Raw genomic sequence first — 18,012 nt, forward strand, 5'->3', positions numbered from 1 at the left:
GTAAGCCACTGGTACTTGGCTGATAAATATTATTTTATATGATCAGATAACTCATAGGCATTACATCTTTGTTCCTCTCCTAAAAAGGAGTAGATTTCTTTTTTGGAAAGTGTCATCCCTTCTCTCATTCTCTACTGGTAGAAGCCAAGATTTTTTTTTTTTTGGTTGGTCATGGGGCCTGAACTCTGGGCCTGGGCACTGTCCCTCAGTTTTTCAGCTCAAGGCTAGTGCTCTACCACTTGAGCCACAGCGCCACTTCCAGTTTTCTGAGTGGTTTATTGGAGGTAAGAGTATCCTGGACTTTCCTGCCTGGGCTGACTTTGAACTGCGATCTTCAGATCTCAGCTCCTGAGTCGCTAGGATTACAGGCGTGAGCCACCAGCGCCCGGCTTCAAGATTTTTTAAAAATAGATGCGAGAAGTCTTTAACAAATGACTAAGGAGGAGTATAAGTGAATTAGCACTAGGAGAAGTAGATCAGAAGCAAGGGTAGGACCTAAGGGGGTGACTTAGAAAAGAAGCAGAGTTGCTTTCAGGATGGCTTCAGGTGTGTTTGCATCACCAGTTCTCAAACTTTAGTTCCTTGGGATGGTATAACTTGGGAAGGTAGTTAATATAGGTATTACTTGAGTCCTTTCCTTTGAAGTTCTGATTCAGTACAGTCGAGGGTAGGACTTGAGAACAGAAAGTCCCTTTGGATTCTGATGCTACAAGTAGAAGGATTATGCTATGAAAACTATTAGGTTAATGGTTTTCAGCCGGAGGTTGCCGTATCTGGTGATACTGTGCTTTTTATTTTTTATTTTTAGTGGCATTGGGATTTAAACTGAAGGTTTGGTGCTTTCTGGGATGGTATACTGCTGAGCCATGCCTCCAACTCTCTGATATTCATTGGTTATGTTTAGGATGAGGTCTTGCTTTCTAACTAGGTATATACCTGAGACTTGATTGCCTGCTTTCAGGCTTCTCCTCATTGTTGGGTTCACAGACGTGCTGTTGCATTCAACTTTCCTCCTTGGAGACAGAGTCTGGTAGATTTTTTTTCTGGCCAGGTTGGCCTGGTACCCCAGTTCTCTGATCTCAGCCTCCCATGTTGTCTGGATGATAGGCATGTGCCACTGTGCCCAGGTTGAGAAGGATTCTCAAAAGCTTTTCTGCCTGGGCTGGCTTCAAATCAATATCCTCCGATTCTTCATCTCTCAAGTAGCTAGGATTCAAGCATGAGCTACCAGTGTGTGATTCTGATGGACTTAACTAGGGTTGAGTTTTATTGTCTAGTGTGGAGAAGCTGAGGTTGGTTCTAAATATTCTACAATGTACAGTTCAGCCCCTGAAGATGAAGCTATCCTACCTAAAATGTCAAAAGAGTACAGAAATTGAGAAAACTTGGTTTAGGGAACTGTAGGAACCATATATGGAAATGGAGAGTGGATTAGAATGGATTTGGAGAAATACAGCCATGGTTTACAGTGGGAGGTAGTATACCTGGGATAAGATTGTTAAGTACATCTTGACTGGGGTGGAGATTCTACCAGACTTGAGTCTGGAACAAACTAGAAAGCTTGTCTCAGGATACTTATTACATTGCTGTACAGTATCTATTCTCACATATGGTGGCAAGCCAGACTAGCTACTGGAAAAAAAATGAGGACCATAATTTTACAGTTGGTTAATCCACTAATTTCTATGGATTGTGGAATCTTTGTTGCTCAATGTTCCTTAACAGCACAGTAAAATTTCTCTTTGAAAATGTATCAATTAAGCCTGGTGCTGGTGGCTCATTCCTGTAATCCTAGCTGCTTAGGAGAATCGTGGTTCAAACCCATCCTGAGCAGGAAAGTCTGAGACTCTTATCTCCAGTTAACCACCAGAAAATTGGAAGTGGAACTGTGGCTCAAAGTGGTAGAGCACTAGCCTTGAGTGGAAGAGCTCAGGGACAGTGCCTAAGCCTGGAGTTCAAACCCCACAATCAGGAAAAAAGGAAGAAAAGAGAATGCATCAATTATCTTTATTGATTCCAGGGGAAGGATTGTTTTTTTCATAAATTTAGCCATGGGACAATAGGGCTCAGTGATACTCCAGGCGTGTTAGAGGTAGTGACCTGGAGTGAGCTAGAGAGTGAGAATACCAGCAGAGGATAACATCATGCTGAGTGGATTAATCCTTTCCCATCTGGGTGATTTTCTGATGTAATCTCTTCACTTTGAACTGAGGATTGGATAGACCTAGAAGCTGAAGGACTACTCAGAAGGCTCAGCTTAGCTGCTGTCTGTGAGCAGGTGCTTTTGAAGAGAGGCATTTCAGAATAGAAGCACTATAGGTTAATCAGTAAGAGTATGGATTTAGATTCCAGACTCTCTGGATTTGAATCCCAGCCCTGACATTCTTTAGCAGTAGAACTTTAGGAAAGTTGTATTACTTCCGTGCCTTAGTTTTCTTAACTCTAAATAGAGGTAATGATAGTACATGGATTTCTGACAATTAAATACTGCTCTATGTGCCTGATAAAAGTGCCTAGTGCTGGGCGCTGGTAGCTCATGCCTGCACTCCTAGCTACTCAGAAGGCTGAAATTTAAGGATTGTAGTTTGAAGTCAGCCTGAGCAAGAAAGCCTGTAAGATTATTATCTCCAATTAACTACCAACCCCCGCCCCCAGCCAAACAAAAAAACCTCCAAAAAAAACCCAACACTGGAAGTGGAGCTGTGGCTCTAGTGGTAGGGTGCTAGACTTGAGCAAAAAAACAGCTCAGGGACAGTGCCCTAAGTTCAAGCCCCAGGACTGGCACACATAAAAAAAGTGCCTGGTACATAGTAAGGACAGCATAAATGTTACGCATCATCATCGTAGCCTCATCCTGTAAGGAAGGGATGATATTAATGAGACAGCTCAACAAATTGTTAAGAGGATTTGGTGACATGAAAAAGTCTAATGTGATTCCAAGGTTTCAGTCTCAGATTCTGGGCAGGATGGGAGTGTGAGGAATAATTGAGATTAGTCTTGGATATTTTGAGTTTGAGATTTTGTTTTTGAAACAGAGGTCTTAACTATGTTATCCAGGTTGGTCTTGACACCCTTTTTGACACCCTTGCCCCTCCCCCCTTTGCCTTTCAAGTGTCTTGAACTATAGGTGCTACCACCCAGTATAAATTTGTGATCCATCATACAGTTACACATGCATTAGAGTCACTAGGACTTAAGATACTGGGTTGGAGTTACAGATTTGAGTATCAGCATAAAAGATGAAAGTGTTGCAGGTGTGGTGGCTCATGCCCATAATCCTAGCTGAAGTCTGAGGTCTGAAAATCACAATTCAAAGCTAGCCTGCACAAATCTGTGAGACTCTTTATCTCCAGTTAACCAGCAAAAACCTGGAAGTGGTACTGTGGCTCAGGTGGTATAGAGTGCCAGCCTTGAGCAAAAAAGCCAAGCAAGAGTGTGAGATCCTGAGTTCAAGCCCTAGTACTAGCACAAAAAGATACGAGTGTGACACAGAGAAATTCACAAAGAGAATATGTAATTTGCTTCATACCCAGCATTTTGCATTCTTAATTTATCTTTATATGAGCTCTTTAAGGCAGTATTATTCCCATTTTAAAACTGAATAGCCAATTAGTGAGATGTAATAACTTGTTTGAGATTTCAGAGTAGGTAAATGGATTAATTAAAGTTAGAATCCATTCATCTACTTACCCATCCAATGGACTTTTTTTTGGTTTAAGTTTGTTTTAAAGAATGATTTTAGATTCACAGCAAGATTGAGAGGAAAGTACAGAGAGCTCTTGCCTTCCCTAGTAACTTCTTCCATTATTAATGTGAGACTGGTACATTCAGTACAATTGATGAACTTGCCTTGACACATTGTACTCACCCAAGGTTCATTATTGGACTAGGGTGAGCAAACCTTAGCGTCTACTCTTAGTATTGTGCATGCTTTGAGTTTGGACATATGTATAATGACATTGATCTACCTTTATACGGTATTCTCCATCCTAATCCAATAGATATTTAATTGTATTTCCATTATGGGTTTGTATAGTACTAGGTGCTAAAAGAAGATTGGAATTTGGTTCTGTCTAGGGATAGTTGAGCCTAGGCCCATATGCCTTTAAGGTCCAGGTTATTTATTTTTCCTTTTGTCAGTTGTGGGACTTGAACTTAGGGCCTGTGTACTGTCCTGAGCTTTTTGGCTCAAAGCTAGTGCTCTACTGCTTTGAGCCACAGAGCTACTTCTGGTTACTTGTAGATAAGAGTCTCACAGACTTTCCAGTACTGGCTGGCTTTGAACCTCCATCCTCAGATCTCAGCCTACTGAGTAGTCAGGATTATAGGTGTGAGCCACTGGCATCTGGCTGGTCCAGGCTATTTCTATTCTACCTGAGTGTTTCCAGAAAGTTATATAGGAAAAAAATGTGGTCAGAGCATGAGGAACAAAGATTTATTCATGTAATACTCTGTATTTATTCATTCTTTAGAGTATGTGTTAGTTTATCCTAAATTCAAACAGTTACTGGTTATAGTGTCCCTGTGTAGTTCTTGCACCTTGCTAAGAAATGGTTGTTGAGCATTTCCATGTATGGTTTCTGGGAGGTAAAGAAGGAAAGATGTTTTTGTCCATTGAATGAAAGGCAGTTCAGGAGGTTAGGTAATTTACTCATGGTTATCAATTTGTTATTGTTCAGTATACAGAGTCAAGTCACTTGACCCATCTCCTGAGTTAAAAGAACTATCATCCTTCTTAGCTTTCCTAGAAAAAAAGGTTTAAGTGTTGAGGGGGGTGTGGGTAGGATTGAATAATGAATGAACTTCTAAAGTGTGATGGATATTTCTGTAGTTTCCAGTCTTCTGAAAATTCCCTGAAAGGCAGAGAACTGAAGTCACTCACACTATGATTGTAAGAAGTTAGCCTCAAGAAAGGTCTTCCTGGTTGACAGGCCTAGAGAGTGAGAAAGGCTGTGGTGTCACCTTTTCTAGGATCTTTCAGATTTGGAGTAGCTGTTAGATCCTGGGTCAACACTACTGAGAAAGTCTGAAGGTTAGGAGAACATCAACATTACAACTCTTTGGTGCATTATCTGTGACTTTTCCTTTGCGCTGTCTTTACTATCTCTCCTTTGCCATTCATTATGGAGAATGTTTATTCATCAGACTTCTCTATTTGTAGCTCTGAGCTAGCAGCTGTACACACTAAGACCATTGGACCCAGCTAATCCCTGCTGTACTCTAGTAGCTTCCAAGCTAAGACAGACACATGCGTGTAGTTAAAAGATTTTGAATGTACATATGTTCCATCTGACAACAGAACACAAACCATGGGTTGGAATTGAAGCATTCTGAGCCAGAATTGGAGGGCCCCTCTCCCCCTGCACCCACACACATTCCAAAGCTTGCTTCTTGTTCTTCTCTCCTCAGACATCGCAGGAGTTTGTGGAGAAACTAACCAAACGACTCAAAAGACACCCTGAGGAAACGGGAGGCTTTCAGGAGGCGCCCCTGGCCTATGATGCCATCTGGGCCTTGGCACTGGCCCTGAACAAGACCTCTGGTGGAGGGGGCCGTTCCGGTGTGCGTCTGGAAGACTTCAATTACAACAACCAGACCATTACTGACCAAATCTACCGGGCAATGAACTCCTCATCCTTCGAAGGTGTTTCTGTGAGTTACAGCAACTCTCTTCACACTTCCCTGTCTTCCACCCACAGAATCAGCCTTGGAGACTTTTTTTTTCCCCCTCTGCAATTCATTCTCTGCAAGTCAGTCTCAGATCAGGCGAATAGGGATCTCCAAACCAGACAATTCCACAAAAGACTATGGACAAAAAAATACAATAAAACAAAATAGATGTATTTATTTCTTTCAACATTTCCCCTCATTTTTTTCAAACTAGTCCAAGTGCTTATAGGTCATATGAGAACTGTAGGATTTTAAGAGAGGAAACAACCTTTTAAAGCAAGAAAATTAGTGCCCAGTGGGTGTTGATCACTTTGCTTAGGCCATACAGCTGGAAGGTCCATCTCCTAGTGCTCTGGGGATTTTTTTTTTTTTTTCCAATTGAAATCTCAAGGGTGAAGCTGCTTCTCAAATAATGTTTCTAGAATCTAGGGTATGGGCATCTGGGGTATGTCCTATATGCAGGCAAATGCCATAAATAGCATTCATTCAGAAGCTCAATTACATCAAAAAGAGAAGGATTCAGAGTCCCTGATGTTCTCTTTCATTCCTGCTTTTATCCCCCTGCCTTCCTCCACATGTTCCTCCCCCTCAGGGCCATGTGGTGTTTGATGCCAGCGGCTCTCGGATGGCTTGGACGCTGATTGAGCAGCTCCAGGGTGAGTGCAGGGCAGGGAGAGGGGGTGGTGTGTGCTAGCTGGAGCTGTACTAGGTCCTGGCTTGGGAGGAGAACATCTAGACATAGCCAGAAGTACCTAGTGCCTCCCCTTCCTGCCCTTTTAATTGTATTCATTAAGCTTTTTAATAAGTTTAACAAAAAGCTTGGTTCCAGGGATCGGTTGTAGTGGTTGCTTCCTTTAAAAAGAACATGCACGTTAAAAACATCTGTGGTTTCCATTTTTGTTTAGGAAATTCCTCTCCTGGAGCTGAGTGAAAGGGTTCAGTGCTGCTAGTGCATCCTCAAAAATGCAAGGAAAGCTATACCTAGGAAACGTTTTTGGTTTTTCTATTGGTGTGTGTTGGTACTGGGGTTTAAACTCAAGGCTTGGATGTTGTTCCCTTAGCTTTTTCACTCAAAGCTGGCACTGTACCATTTGAGCCATATTGGCTTTTTTTTGGTGGTTAATTGGAGAGAAGAATCTCTCATGACTTTTCCTGCCCAAGCTGGCTTCCAGCTTTGGGTTTTTTTTTTTTTTTTTTTTTGGGTCCGGTCATGAGGCCTGAACTCTGGGCCTGGGCACTGTCCCTCAGCTCTTCAGCTCAAGGCTAGTGCTCTACCACCTGAGCCACAGTGCCACTTCCGGCTTTTTTCTTTTTCTTATGTGGTGCTAAGGAATCGAACCCAGGGCCTCATGCATGCGGCAAGCACTCTACCACTGAGCCACCTTCCCAGTCCCTGGCTTCCAGCTTTGATCCTTAAATCTCAGCCTCCTGATTAGCTAGGATTGTAGGATTATTGGTGCCCAGCTGGAAACTTAATTTTTTTTTTCTTTTTGGTGCTGATCCTGGGCTTGTACTCAGGGCTTGGGTGCTGTTCCTGAGCTTTTGGGCTCAAACTAGTGTTCTATTACTTGAGCCACAGATTCATTTTCGGCGTTTGGTGGTTAATTGGAGATAAGAGTCTCTTGGATTTTTCGTGCTTGGTGTGGCTTTGAACAGTGATCCTCAAATCTCAGCCTCCTGAGTAGCTAGGATTACAGGCATGTATCACCTGCAGTTGACTGGAAACCTACTGTTTTTTTTTTTTTTAAAGGATATCCATCAAATTATCTTATTATGTAAACTAACGTTCCTAATTTATCCGTAGTATGTGTAGTTTGGCTTTTCTAGGTTGTATTTTTCTTACAGTTTTGCACAATTAGGTGTTTGTACAACTCCTGTGAGTTAATGTTGCAGATCCATCCTATGCTCAATGCTCTTGGCTTGGTCAAGAGACTCATTTCTTGGCTTCCTGTGAAAAGTTTCTTTTTTCCCATCTCCCCACTTCCCACATCCTCTCAACTCTTCTTTGTATACAAGACAAGTGAGAAGGGATTTCAGTTATGGTGAGAAGGATGTGAGTTGGCATTTGGAAGAAGTTAACTCACTCTTTGGAGTGACTTGAATTTTACTTAGTGGCTCTTTAAAAGGCAGGTATCACTTATCGGAGGAATTAGAACCTGAGCCCATGGGAGAGAAATTTCTAAAAATTAAAAGCCACTGGAAAATAGATCCTGTGAGTCTGTCCATCATGAGTAAGAGAGAGAAAAATATGTATAAAGCTTTTGAAACCAGAATCCTAAATTGGGAGCCTGGCTGGGAGAGGTGTGAGGCGGTGGAATAGGTGGCAGACATACTGTGGCGCCTTCCTCAATGAAGAGCTTTAAACACATTAGCTATGCTTATTTATTCAAGTTGCCTTGGGAACCACCTTATATTGCTTTTAAGTCAAGCTGTGGATCCCAGCGACCTGTAGGTCCTTCCAAGTGTCTTTGAGTTGCTCAAATGAAGCTAATGGCAAATGCAATCATGGAAAGCACTTTCAGGGAAACGGAGAGTTGATGAAAATGCTTCCTTAGAATGGGTTTTTACTGATACTTGGCCGCTCCTGTTGTCATCTGCTTAGGTGGCAGCTACAAGAAGATTGGCTACTATGACAGCACCAAGGATGATCTTTCCTGGTCCAAAACAGACAAGTGGATTGGTAAGTGCTTCCTTTTGTGTTTTCCTTCAATCCTTGTTGAATAATGAAGGAAAATGGGCACACACTTGAATGAGGGTGAGGTAGTGAGTGACATTAGGTTGAAATCTGACAGGGAGATGGGCAGGAACAGAGGTTAAGAAAGAGCAAATACATCCTCCAAGAGGGGAGAGGAGAACTGTGCATTTGGAGAGGGACTAGGCAGTGGGCCGTACTATTTTTAATAGTACACTGCTGGGGCAACTGGGGATTAAAGTCAGGGGGTGGGCAGGGGGGCGGGAAATGGAAGCTCCATTTGGGTTTCCAGATGTCCTGGTGCCTTGATATATCTGAACCAGCTACTTCAAGCCTCGAGTTGCCTGCCTCTGACAGAAAAAACAGTTGCCTGACTATAGGAGAGAGTGCAAAACCTCCTATCATTGTCATCTGCTACCACTATGTGCTTTTTAAAGAGGGAAAGCAAGTAATTTTTCTTGGTGTGTACTTAGAGGGATGTGTGATGGGAAAAGTATTGAAGGTGGGCAAAAGGAAGGGTCTATAGAAAAAGAAAAGCTCAGTACCTGGAGGATGATGGGTGGGATAACCATTGGAGCTGCCATCTGCCCTGCGCAACAAAACCCAGTCACTCCCCCTGGCTAGAGGTGTTTTTGTTTTTAATCTAAATTAAACAAAAATTATGCCTGTATTGAGGCTTGAACTCAGGGCCTTGCATCGTTGCTTGGCTTTTTTCACTCAAGGCTGGCACTTGCTAGAACTTCCAACTTTTTTTTTTCCGGTTGGTTTATTGGAAGTAAGAGAGTCTTTTCTGCCTGGATTGGCTTCTAACTGCCATCCTCAGATCTCCTGAGCAGCTAGGATTACAGGTATGATCCACCTAATTTTTATTTTTTATAATTTGAATTTAGGGCAGTATTCTGGGCTGCTATAAATGCTGTGGCCTAAATTAGTTTTTTTTTTCTTAAAACTAGCAAATTGATTTTTTTTTTGGGTGAACTGCGACAAATTTGAATTTCCCCTTAATAATCTCTGTAAAACCCACTTGCCAATTAGCACACTGCCAAGATGAAAAGGTTCAGGTTAGTTTTATTTGTCAGTTTGTTTTCCTTAAGGTAAGAAGACCACAAGCAATGATTAGAGGCTCCTTTAGCTTCCTGGTTCTACAAGTGTCTTTTTTTTACAGCTTTTGGTCTGGTGATGGGAGACCTCAGAAGGTTTATTTCTCAGCTATCCCTTTCTTTCCTCTCCCATTTTCCTTTGCTGCAAGAATGACAGCAAAACACAAAGAACGAACAGTCACAAAACCAGACTACAAGCTAGGTGAAATCCTTAGCACGCCCACCGTCTGCTCATCTCATTTCTGGTTGCTTTGCAAGGGCCCCAGGCTGGCGAGCTTTCCCACAACCCCACCCAGCGCAGTGAGGGTCACATATCCTCAGCCAGGCACTGAATGTCCATTCGGAACCTTGTCCCTCACCCCTTTCCTCCCTGTGACCTATCCCATCGTCATCCTCCTGTCCTCTGGCCTTTCTCTTTTTTCCTCTTCCTCCCCTGTGCCATGCAGGAGGGGCTCCCCCAGCTGACCAGACACTGGTCATCAAGACATTCCGCTTCCTGTCACAGAAACTCTTTATCTCCGTCTCAGTTCTCTCCAGCCTGGGCATTGTCCTTGCTGTTGTCTGTCTGTCCTTTAACATCTACAACTCCCATGTCCGGTAAGTTTCTCTTCTGACATGATGGATCCCTGCGCTGTCTGCCTCTCTTGAGGTGTATTGATCAAGTTTCCTGGAGGGACTTGAGAATAAAAACTGCCATGTCTCCTAGAGGGTTCCATTCTGACTTACTGAGAACACAAGAGCAAAATTAGGCATATCTCTTACCCTTTCTCCAAAACCAATTTGTTTGGAAAAAGCACAGCAGTACGTCTTGGGCTCTAAAATAGCGTATGTTCCAGCGGGGTCCTGTGCTGGGGGAAGCCCTCTCTGCTCCATTACCAGCTCTATGCCTGAGCTGACTGTTTTTCACGGCTGTACTGCCTGCTCCAAGCCTGTCTTCCTTTAAGTCCTGTGGCCCCGGAGTTGGGGGGTCCTGCTGTTGTATGGCATGTGGAGAGCTGAGCCTCCCTGGAGAAGAAGGGTAATTCTCTGTCTCCCTCACCCACCTTCTTCGCCTCTGCCCTAGTTATATCCAGAATTCCCAGCCCAACCTGAACAACCTGACTGCTGTAGGCTGCTCACTGGCATTAGCGGCTGTCTTCCCCCTGGGTCTGGATGGTTACCACATCGGGGAAAACCAGTTCCCTTTCGTCTGCCAGGTGAGGAGATTGCCTGCACATACATACCTTGTAGGATATGGCTCTCCCACCCTTCTCAGGGTGATTTGTGTTTTTCCTGCCTTTCCTTCCCATCTTCCTCTGAATGGTGTCCTGATTCCTTCCTTCCTGCATCACACTCTGGTCTCTCCGTGTCTCTGTCCCTCTTTTCTTGGCCTCCAGAACTTTTTCATTTTGCAGCTCACTTGCCATTTCTAAGGTTGCCATGGCATGCCTTGAAAAGAAAGAGAAGCTGAAGGAAGGGGGTCTGCACAAAGAACTCCTGAACAGTAGTGGCTTGTCTGTGGTATAGGGCTTGAGAAGCAGAGCTGTGGGCTTCCCGTGGGAGTTTTTGTTGGGGATTGGAAGAAGGAAGGAAGAATCAAGCCAACAGCAGAGAGAGTTGGGAGGACGGGCCACTATCCCACAGAGATGAGGACCTTTTGTGACTAGATGCTGGAAGATTCCAGGGCTGTGGGCAAAGTCTGGTTTAACAGTGCTATTTGAGTGGTTCTCTGTTATGTATAGGAGACACTGTTCTGTCCATTTATACACTTTCTTCTGTCCAATTCCTGTCCTTATCATGCATCATGCATACAGTAGTATACATTCATGCACGCAAGCACACACATGCATATATGCACACACACATGATTCATGAGGAATTATCTCTTCCCAATGGAATCACAATGGAGTAGAAGAGGCAGATGAGTGACTACAGTGCTGTAGGAGAGGCACAGGAGTAGGGATCTGTACGAAGTACTAGGAGAGCAAGGAAGGGAAACAGCTGGCAGTCTGAGTGTTTGGGTGGCCCTTAGGAAGGAGGTGGTGTTTGCATACTGAAGGATATGTGAGATTTTTTTCAGCTGGGAAAATAGAGGAAGGTTACTCCAGGGTCAGAGGGCACACCCTGAGGCTAGAGAGACACAGATGGGAAAGTGAGTAGTTGAGTATAACTGGAGCCTGGGGTAGGTGAGGGCCTGGGAGGTGAGTGTGGACAGATAGGTAGAATCATGTTGTACAAGGTCTGTCATACCTGAAGGAGTTCAGGCTCTAACCTCACTGGAGGATTAGCTAGATCACCTTGATGAAGAATGAGAGGACTTACTGAAGGCAGAGAGTCTGTCCCCAGCCCTGCCCTGTCCTTGCTATATACCTTATCCCCTGCTAGCTGTGTGCTGCCTGCTCTGTCATCTGTTCTCCACCCACACTCCCTCCTACGGGCCTGCCCATCCTGGCTGCAAGCCCCTCCCACCTGTTCTACCCATGTTCTTTCTCCCCTTGCAGGCCCGCCTCTGGCTCCTAGGTTTGGGCTTCAGTCTGGGCTATGGCTCCATGTTTACCAAGATCTGGTGGGTCCACACAGTCTTCACCAAGAAGGAAGAAAAGAAGGAATGGAGGAAGGTGAGCTGCTGCTTTTGAATCCAGCCCTTGTTCCCGGACCCCTGGGGCTTCCAGGACTTTCCCCTGACCTGCCTGTTCTGAACATTTACTCAGACCTTAGAGCCCTGGAAGCTATATGCCACAGTGGGCCTGCTGGTGGGCATGGACCTCCTTACTCTTGCCATCTGGCAAATTGTGGACCCCTTGCACCGGACCATTGAGGTATTACTTGAGATACTGGGGACCAGGAAGCAGAGCAGAGCTCACTGGCTGTCAGGATACCTGGGGCTATGTGTGATTTTGGAGGAAAAAGTGATTTCTACCTGTCAGTGGCTCCTCTTTGCCCTTATGTCAAGAGATCCGTCAAATTCATCTGGTGGGACTTTTGGAAGGATGTATAGAATTTCCAGGCATCAGGGAAAGTGGGAAAATGTTGCCAGGCCCAGGATGGGATTTGGCATTGATATTGAGAGTCTCATAGGAGAGAGGCAGCAGGGTGGAGGATCAGAAGCTGGGAAAAGTTGGGAGGGTTGGAAGGGGAGGACAAGTATCTTTCCTGTGATCCTTTTTCTGCCTTAGACTTTTGCCAAGGAGGAACCAAAGGAAGACATTGATGTCTCTATCCTGCCGCAGCTGGAGCACTGTAGCTCCAGGAAGATGAATACATGGCTTGGTGCGTGGGGTGTGTGTGGGAGAGGAAGAAACAAGGTAGGGGGGATTGTTTAGGACAGTAGGTTTAGAGGGAAAAAAGATTTTTCAAGAGAGGAGGCAAAAGAGTTTGTCTCGCCATTTCAATGTCCCCTTCTGTGTCATTGTACTAATAATCATCTCTGAGAAAGTTTTTTTTTATTTTTACTGTGAAGTGTTTAGGATCCAAAGTACAGCTCTCGGATCCATATGAGTGATCTGGCTTGTTTGGCAACTCCCAGAGAACTAGAGAAAGATTGGGATTGTGAGGTCATGAGTTTAGAGTCTGTTTAGCCTTGTTCACATTTACCTATAATCACAAATGATGACTGCTCCTCGGTTTGAGAGGAAGGGATGAGACGTTGTCCGTAGCCTAAACGGGACCAGTTTCAGCTGCTCAACAGGCTCTTGCCTAATGGACAGCTTCAGATGACTACCATCCTCCACTGTGAACTTTGGCTTTTCTTCTGGGCCAGCTAGGTACATGAGGTCCCAGGGGAGGGTGTGCTAGGTCTGAAGGGCTGCTTGGAGTGGAGATGGAGAGCTCTCTTTCCACAGTGAAGCTACAAGAAGCAGCAGTGAGTGAAAGACATGAGTGAAGGGGGAAGGCTGAGAAGGGAGTGTGGAAAGCTTTGTCGTCCCCAGGTGACCCTTTCCTGCCATCCTAGGCATTTTCTATGGTTACAAGGGGCTGCTGCTACTGTTGGGAATCTTTCTTGCTTATGAGACCAAGAGTGTGTCCACTGAGAAGATCAATGACCACAGGGCTGTGGGCATGGCCATCTACAATGTGGCGGTAAGATCCCTGGACACATGGCGTTAACCTAATAGGTTGTCTAGAGAGAGTAGATTAGGAAGAACGAAGCATTAGGATCTGGGATCCGTTTGGGTGGATGTTATAAAAAGTGAATATCTACTTCTAAAACACTTCATAGTTTACAAAGTGTACTGCATTGTATCAGTCATTCCCCGCCTGCCCCTCCATAGACTCAGTGTAGATTAGCATCTGCACTTACAGGTGAAAGGAATAAATCCAGAAAGTTTTACATTGCTTGTGAGTGGTTCATGGAATAGGATCTGGATGCAGATTTTCTGCCATGCATCCCCAAGGACTGACTTCAATGTGTGCAGAGAGCTTCTAGGACTTCCTGCCTTGAGAGGAGGGTTGACCTAGAGCTGGAACCTGTAGAGTTGAGGACATTCCTGAATTTCTGTGAAAAGTTCACCACCAGGACCCTGTCCTAAGAGGTTTTTACCTAGACAAATAAAACCCCATATTCTGTTTGAGCCTGAAGATCCAAGTCTCTCCCAATATCTTCCTTCTCTCTAGGTCCTGTGCCTCATCACTGCCCCTGTCACCATGATTCTGTCTAGCCAGCAGGATGCAGCCTTTGCCTTCGCCTCCCTTGCCATTGTATTCTCCTCCTATATTACTCTGGTCGTGCTCTTTGTGCCCAAGGTGAGGTTCTGGTTCTTCTCCCTCTCTTCTTCCATGGACTCTGTTCCTTGCCCATCTATACGTACTTCCACTTTTTCCTCTTGTTTTGTCTGTTTGTCCTTTTTTTTCCCATTCCTTCCTACTCTAGTCTTCCATCAGCTGATCACTGACACAACCCTGATCTGCCATCCTTTGCCCAAATATTTGCCCCCAGATGCGCAGGCTGATCACCCGAGGAGAATGGCAGTCGGAAGCTCAGGACACCATGAAAACAGGCTCATCCACTAATAACAATGAGGAAGAGAAGTCGAGGCTGTTGGAGAAGGAGAATCGTGAACTGGAAAAGATCATTGCCGAGGTGTGTGGGTGATGACAAGTTGTGGGTAATGATGGGGGTTCTAGGAGGTACCTACCTGTCTTTGGGCGGGTTGTGCTTCAGATACAAGTTTCGGTGTTCATGATTTATGAAAGGTCTTATAAAACCTTCAAGGGAGTGAGTGGAGAATAGGAAAAGGGGGAAAATGTTGAGCAAGAGACTGGCTCAGCTAAAATTGAGTGTTGGCAGGCTGAGGTGGAGGAGGCTATTGATTCCACCCTGCTGAGGCCAGAGGGTGGCTACTTGGGGGAGGCAACTGTGAGCCATTAGCTATCCACACTCAAGCAGCTGGAGGTTGAGTGTGCCCACAAGCTAAAGGTGTCTGGGAAGATGTCTGCCGTGTTCACTATACCCCAGGCTGTTGTTAGGGGTCAGTACAATGCCAGAGAGGGAGATGTTTAAACTAGGTTGACATAAATCTCTGTGTGATTTATTGGAACTGGGTGTACTGACTCTCCTTCCCTTCTCCATTTTCTCCTTTTGTTTTAAAATTCTCTTTTATTGCCCCGATCTTTTCTTCTGTTGGTACCCTGTTATGTTCTGGGATTTTCCTTTCCTTGTTCTTTGCCCAATTCTCTGTTTTATTTCTTCTCTTCTGTTTACCTTCTACTCCCTGTTTCTGTGCCATGTCTTCCCATCCCCTCCTCCCTGTCTCCTGCCCTCCCAATTGTGTTTCTCTCTGCAGAAAGAGGAGCGTGTTTCTGAACTGCGCCATCAGCTCCAGTCTCGGCAGCAGCTCCGCTCCAGGCGCCACCCCCAGACTCCCCCAGATCCTTCTGGGGGCCTACCCAGGGGCCCCTCGGAACCCCCTGACCGTCTTAGCTGTGATGGGAGTCGAGTCCACTTGCTTTACAAGTGAGGGGGTGTCAGGCCAGTAGGGGAGGGAAAGGGAGTGGAGAGAGGGTGGGGAGCTAGAAGGAGGCAGGGGACCCCCATCCCCAGCTGGGAAGCACTGCACTGTCCAATCCCATCTCTTGTAAATACTCGTCTCTCTGTGAGTCTTGGGGTTATTTGGTTCTCCAATACTCCAGGAAACTGACCCTCTTTTCTCATTCATTCGTACAACTCTGTCACTACTTCCTCATTTAGTTTGTACCTTGCTGGAAGCTACTCATAACTCCTCAGCAGCCTGACTGCATCTTCCTCTCCCACAATACACCTCTGTCTCGTTACCAGGGCAACCCCTAAGCTCCCCACTGCCTTTGTGCTGGGCTCCTGTCAGCAGGGGTCTCCCCACAAGTGCTCTTTCCACCCCAGCAGGGGCCTCTCCATGTCTCTCGCCATCATGGTCCTAATCTTCCGTCCTGCTTGCCCTTCCACACACCCCCATGTTTTCCTCCTCTTCAGTTTTGCTGCTTCTGAAGGCCCAGCCTTCTCACCAAGGCTCGCCCGCTCCTTGTCTCTGCTCTGTGTGTACTCACACCCAGAACTTTCCAGCACACACCCCTCCTCTCCTCTCTTGCTCATGGCTGCTGTGTTCTTGCACCCCGTGCTGTTCCAGTGTGCTCCCTGTGTGCACCAGAGCACACATCTCTCGTGGTCAGGTGTCCCTGTGTGTTTGGGTAAGTGTGTGTGATTTGGGTAAGTGTGTGTTGAGCTGTATCTTCCCTACTTGCACACATTCATGTGTCTCTGCATACGTTCCCCATGTGTCCTCAGTGCCCTCTTTATCCCTTTGTACCTTAAGGTTATTGTATTTTCCAACAGAGCCATATGCACCCTACTTGCACATTATTAGGCACTTTCTCCCAAGCCATGTTTGCTGGGCCTGTCCATCCACTCTTCTGTTTTCATTCCCTCTCCTTATCATCCATTCACCCTCCTTATCCTCATCCACTTTCCTTCATCATGGGCAGGTTCTGATCAAACTTCCCCTCTCCCTCTTCTGTGCTCACGTTCTACCCTCTGTCTATTCTCACGATTACCCTCACTCAACACCAGTGCTCTTTCCTTTTCTTTGTAATCCATTCCTCCTTTTGTTCCTTTGCTCCTTCATCCCTTCCTACCTTCCTTCCTTCACCTCCTCCTCTCTTCCTTTCTCTCTCTTCTCTCTTTCTTGAACTAAGGGTAAAGAACTAGGGGGCAGACTTGGGGAGCTGCTTCTAGTGGATAGTGGGTGAGAATCCTACCAAAGGAAGGCGTCTCTGACTGCTGGGATGGACAGATGGACCGATGGGGCGGGAGGTGTCGTCCCTTTCACACTGTGCTGTCTCTTGGAGAAGACTCTGCTCCCAACTCTCAATAAACCAGTGAACAGTGTGACTCAGCATCTCACCCTTCACTCTGTGAACAGAGTGGGCTCCAGGCCAAGGAAGGAGTCTCCGCGGGCTCCAAGTTAATGAAAAGGCTTTGAAACTGAAGTGTAGAAAGAGGTGTTTTATCGATCTGTTAAGGACTTAGCAGGGCAAAGTAGGACATGATTAAGGCTGAGATTAGTAAGTGATGCCGTTGGTGGGTAAAAGTATGGGCTCTGAAGGCAGACTGCTGGGACATCAGGTTCTAGTAAATGCAGAAAAGTTCGCTAATCTCTAGTCTCCATTTCCTTCTGTGTGAAGATGAGAATATGAACAGTAACATTACCCACAAGGTGATTGAGAGGACTAGATTAATTACACATTCAGGTAATTAGGTTAAGCTTGGTACAGACCAAGCAGGTTACCTGACCACAGTGAGCATCATGTGTTGGGAGCCTGGAGCGAGCGGCTGAACAGATGCCAGGACACAGGTTCCAGGAAATCAGAACAATAAAAGAATGATGACCGATGGAAGGTGTTGAATAAAAGCCCACTGAGTGGGCTGGGAAGGTGGCGCTTGCCTTGCATGCTCGAGGCCCTGGGTTCGATTCCTCAGCACCACATAAGCAAAAAGAAAAAAGCCGGAAGTGGAGCTGTGGCTCAAGAGGTAGAGCGCTAGCCTTGAGCTTAAGAGCTTAGGGACAGCGCCCAGGCCCCCCCCCCCAAAAAAAAAAAGCCCACTGAGTCTCCCTACCTTAGAAATCTTCGTCTAAGGAACCTTGAACATTTGGGGCAGAACTTTTGGCCAAAACAAAAGAAAGCAGCTGGGCTTGGAGTTTCAAGCTGTAACCCTAGCTCCTTAGAAAGCGGGGATTGGGAATCTTGGTTTGAAACTAGTCTGGGCCAAAACAGGTTTCTTTATGAAGAAGCTCACAAGACTCCATCTCATCCAATGGCTAGACACAGTAGTATAAGCACCTGTCATTGACAACTAGGAGGATTACAATCCAGGCTGGCCTGAGCCTAAGCCCTTGAACCAATGCAGAAACAGGCTGGAATGGATCAAGTAGTAGAGCACCTGCCTAGTAAGTCCAAGGTCCTTAGTTCAAACCCTAGTACTTCCAAGAGGGGAAACAGTTTTGAATGGTCAAGGGATATGAACAACAACAAAACTCAACTGCCTGGGATTTTTACTATTTTTGTGTGTGCTTTTGGAAATGTGCTTTTTTGAAGCTCGGC

The 18,012-nt window shown here is 45.5% G+C and overlaps 1 protein-coding gene across 1 annotated transcript in view; it reads left to right on the forward strand.

Annotated features, from left to right (window-relative positions):
* Gabbr1 (gamma-aminobutyric acid type B receptor subunit 1) overlaps positions 1–16,801 on the forward strand; it is a 31,559-nt gene extending 14,758 nt beyond the window's left edge. The window contains exons 11-22 of the mRNA XM_042684010.1: positions 5,410–5,652; positions 6,263–6,326; positions 8,273–8,350; positions 9,909–10,059; positions 10,526–10,658; positions 11,943–12,059; positions 12,153–12,260; positions 12,618–12,711; positions 13,394–13,521; positions 14,056–14,184; positions 14,378–14,521; positions 15,225–16,801. Coding sequence (XP_042539944.1) covers positions 5,410–5,652; positions 6,263–6,326; positions 8,273–8,350; positions 9,909–10,059; positions 10,526–10,658; positions 11,943–12,059; positions 12,153–12,260; positions 12,618–12,711; positions 13,394–13,521; positions 14,056–14,184; positions 14,378–14,521; positions 15,225–15,398 — 1,563 coding nt within the window. The 3' untranslated portion in view covers positions 15,399–16,801. The remainder of the gene's footprint in view (positions 1–5,409; positions 5,653–6,262; positions 6,327–8,272; positions 8,351–9,908; positions 10,060–10,525; positions 10,659–11,942; positions 12,060–12,152; positions 12,261–12,617; positions 12,712–13,393; positions 13,522–14,055; positions 14,185–14,377; positions 14,522–15,224) is intronic.
* The last annotated feature ends 1,211 nt before the right edge of the window (positions 16,802–18,012 follow it).

This window comes from Dipodomys spectabilis, unplaced genomic scaffold, assembly GCF_019054845.1.
Source record: "Dipodomys spectabilis isolate Male_0828 unplaced genomic scaffold, ASM1905484v1 ptg000085l, whole genome shotgun sequence".
NCBI classification, from domain to species: domain Eukaryota; kingdom Metazoa; phylum Chordata; class Mammalia; order Rodentia; family Heteromyidae; genus Dipodomys; species Dipodomys spectabilis.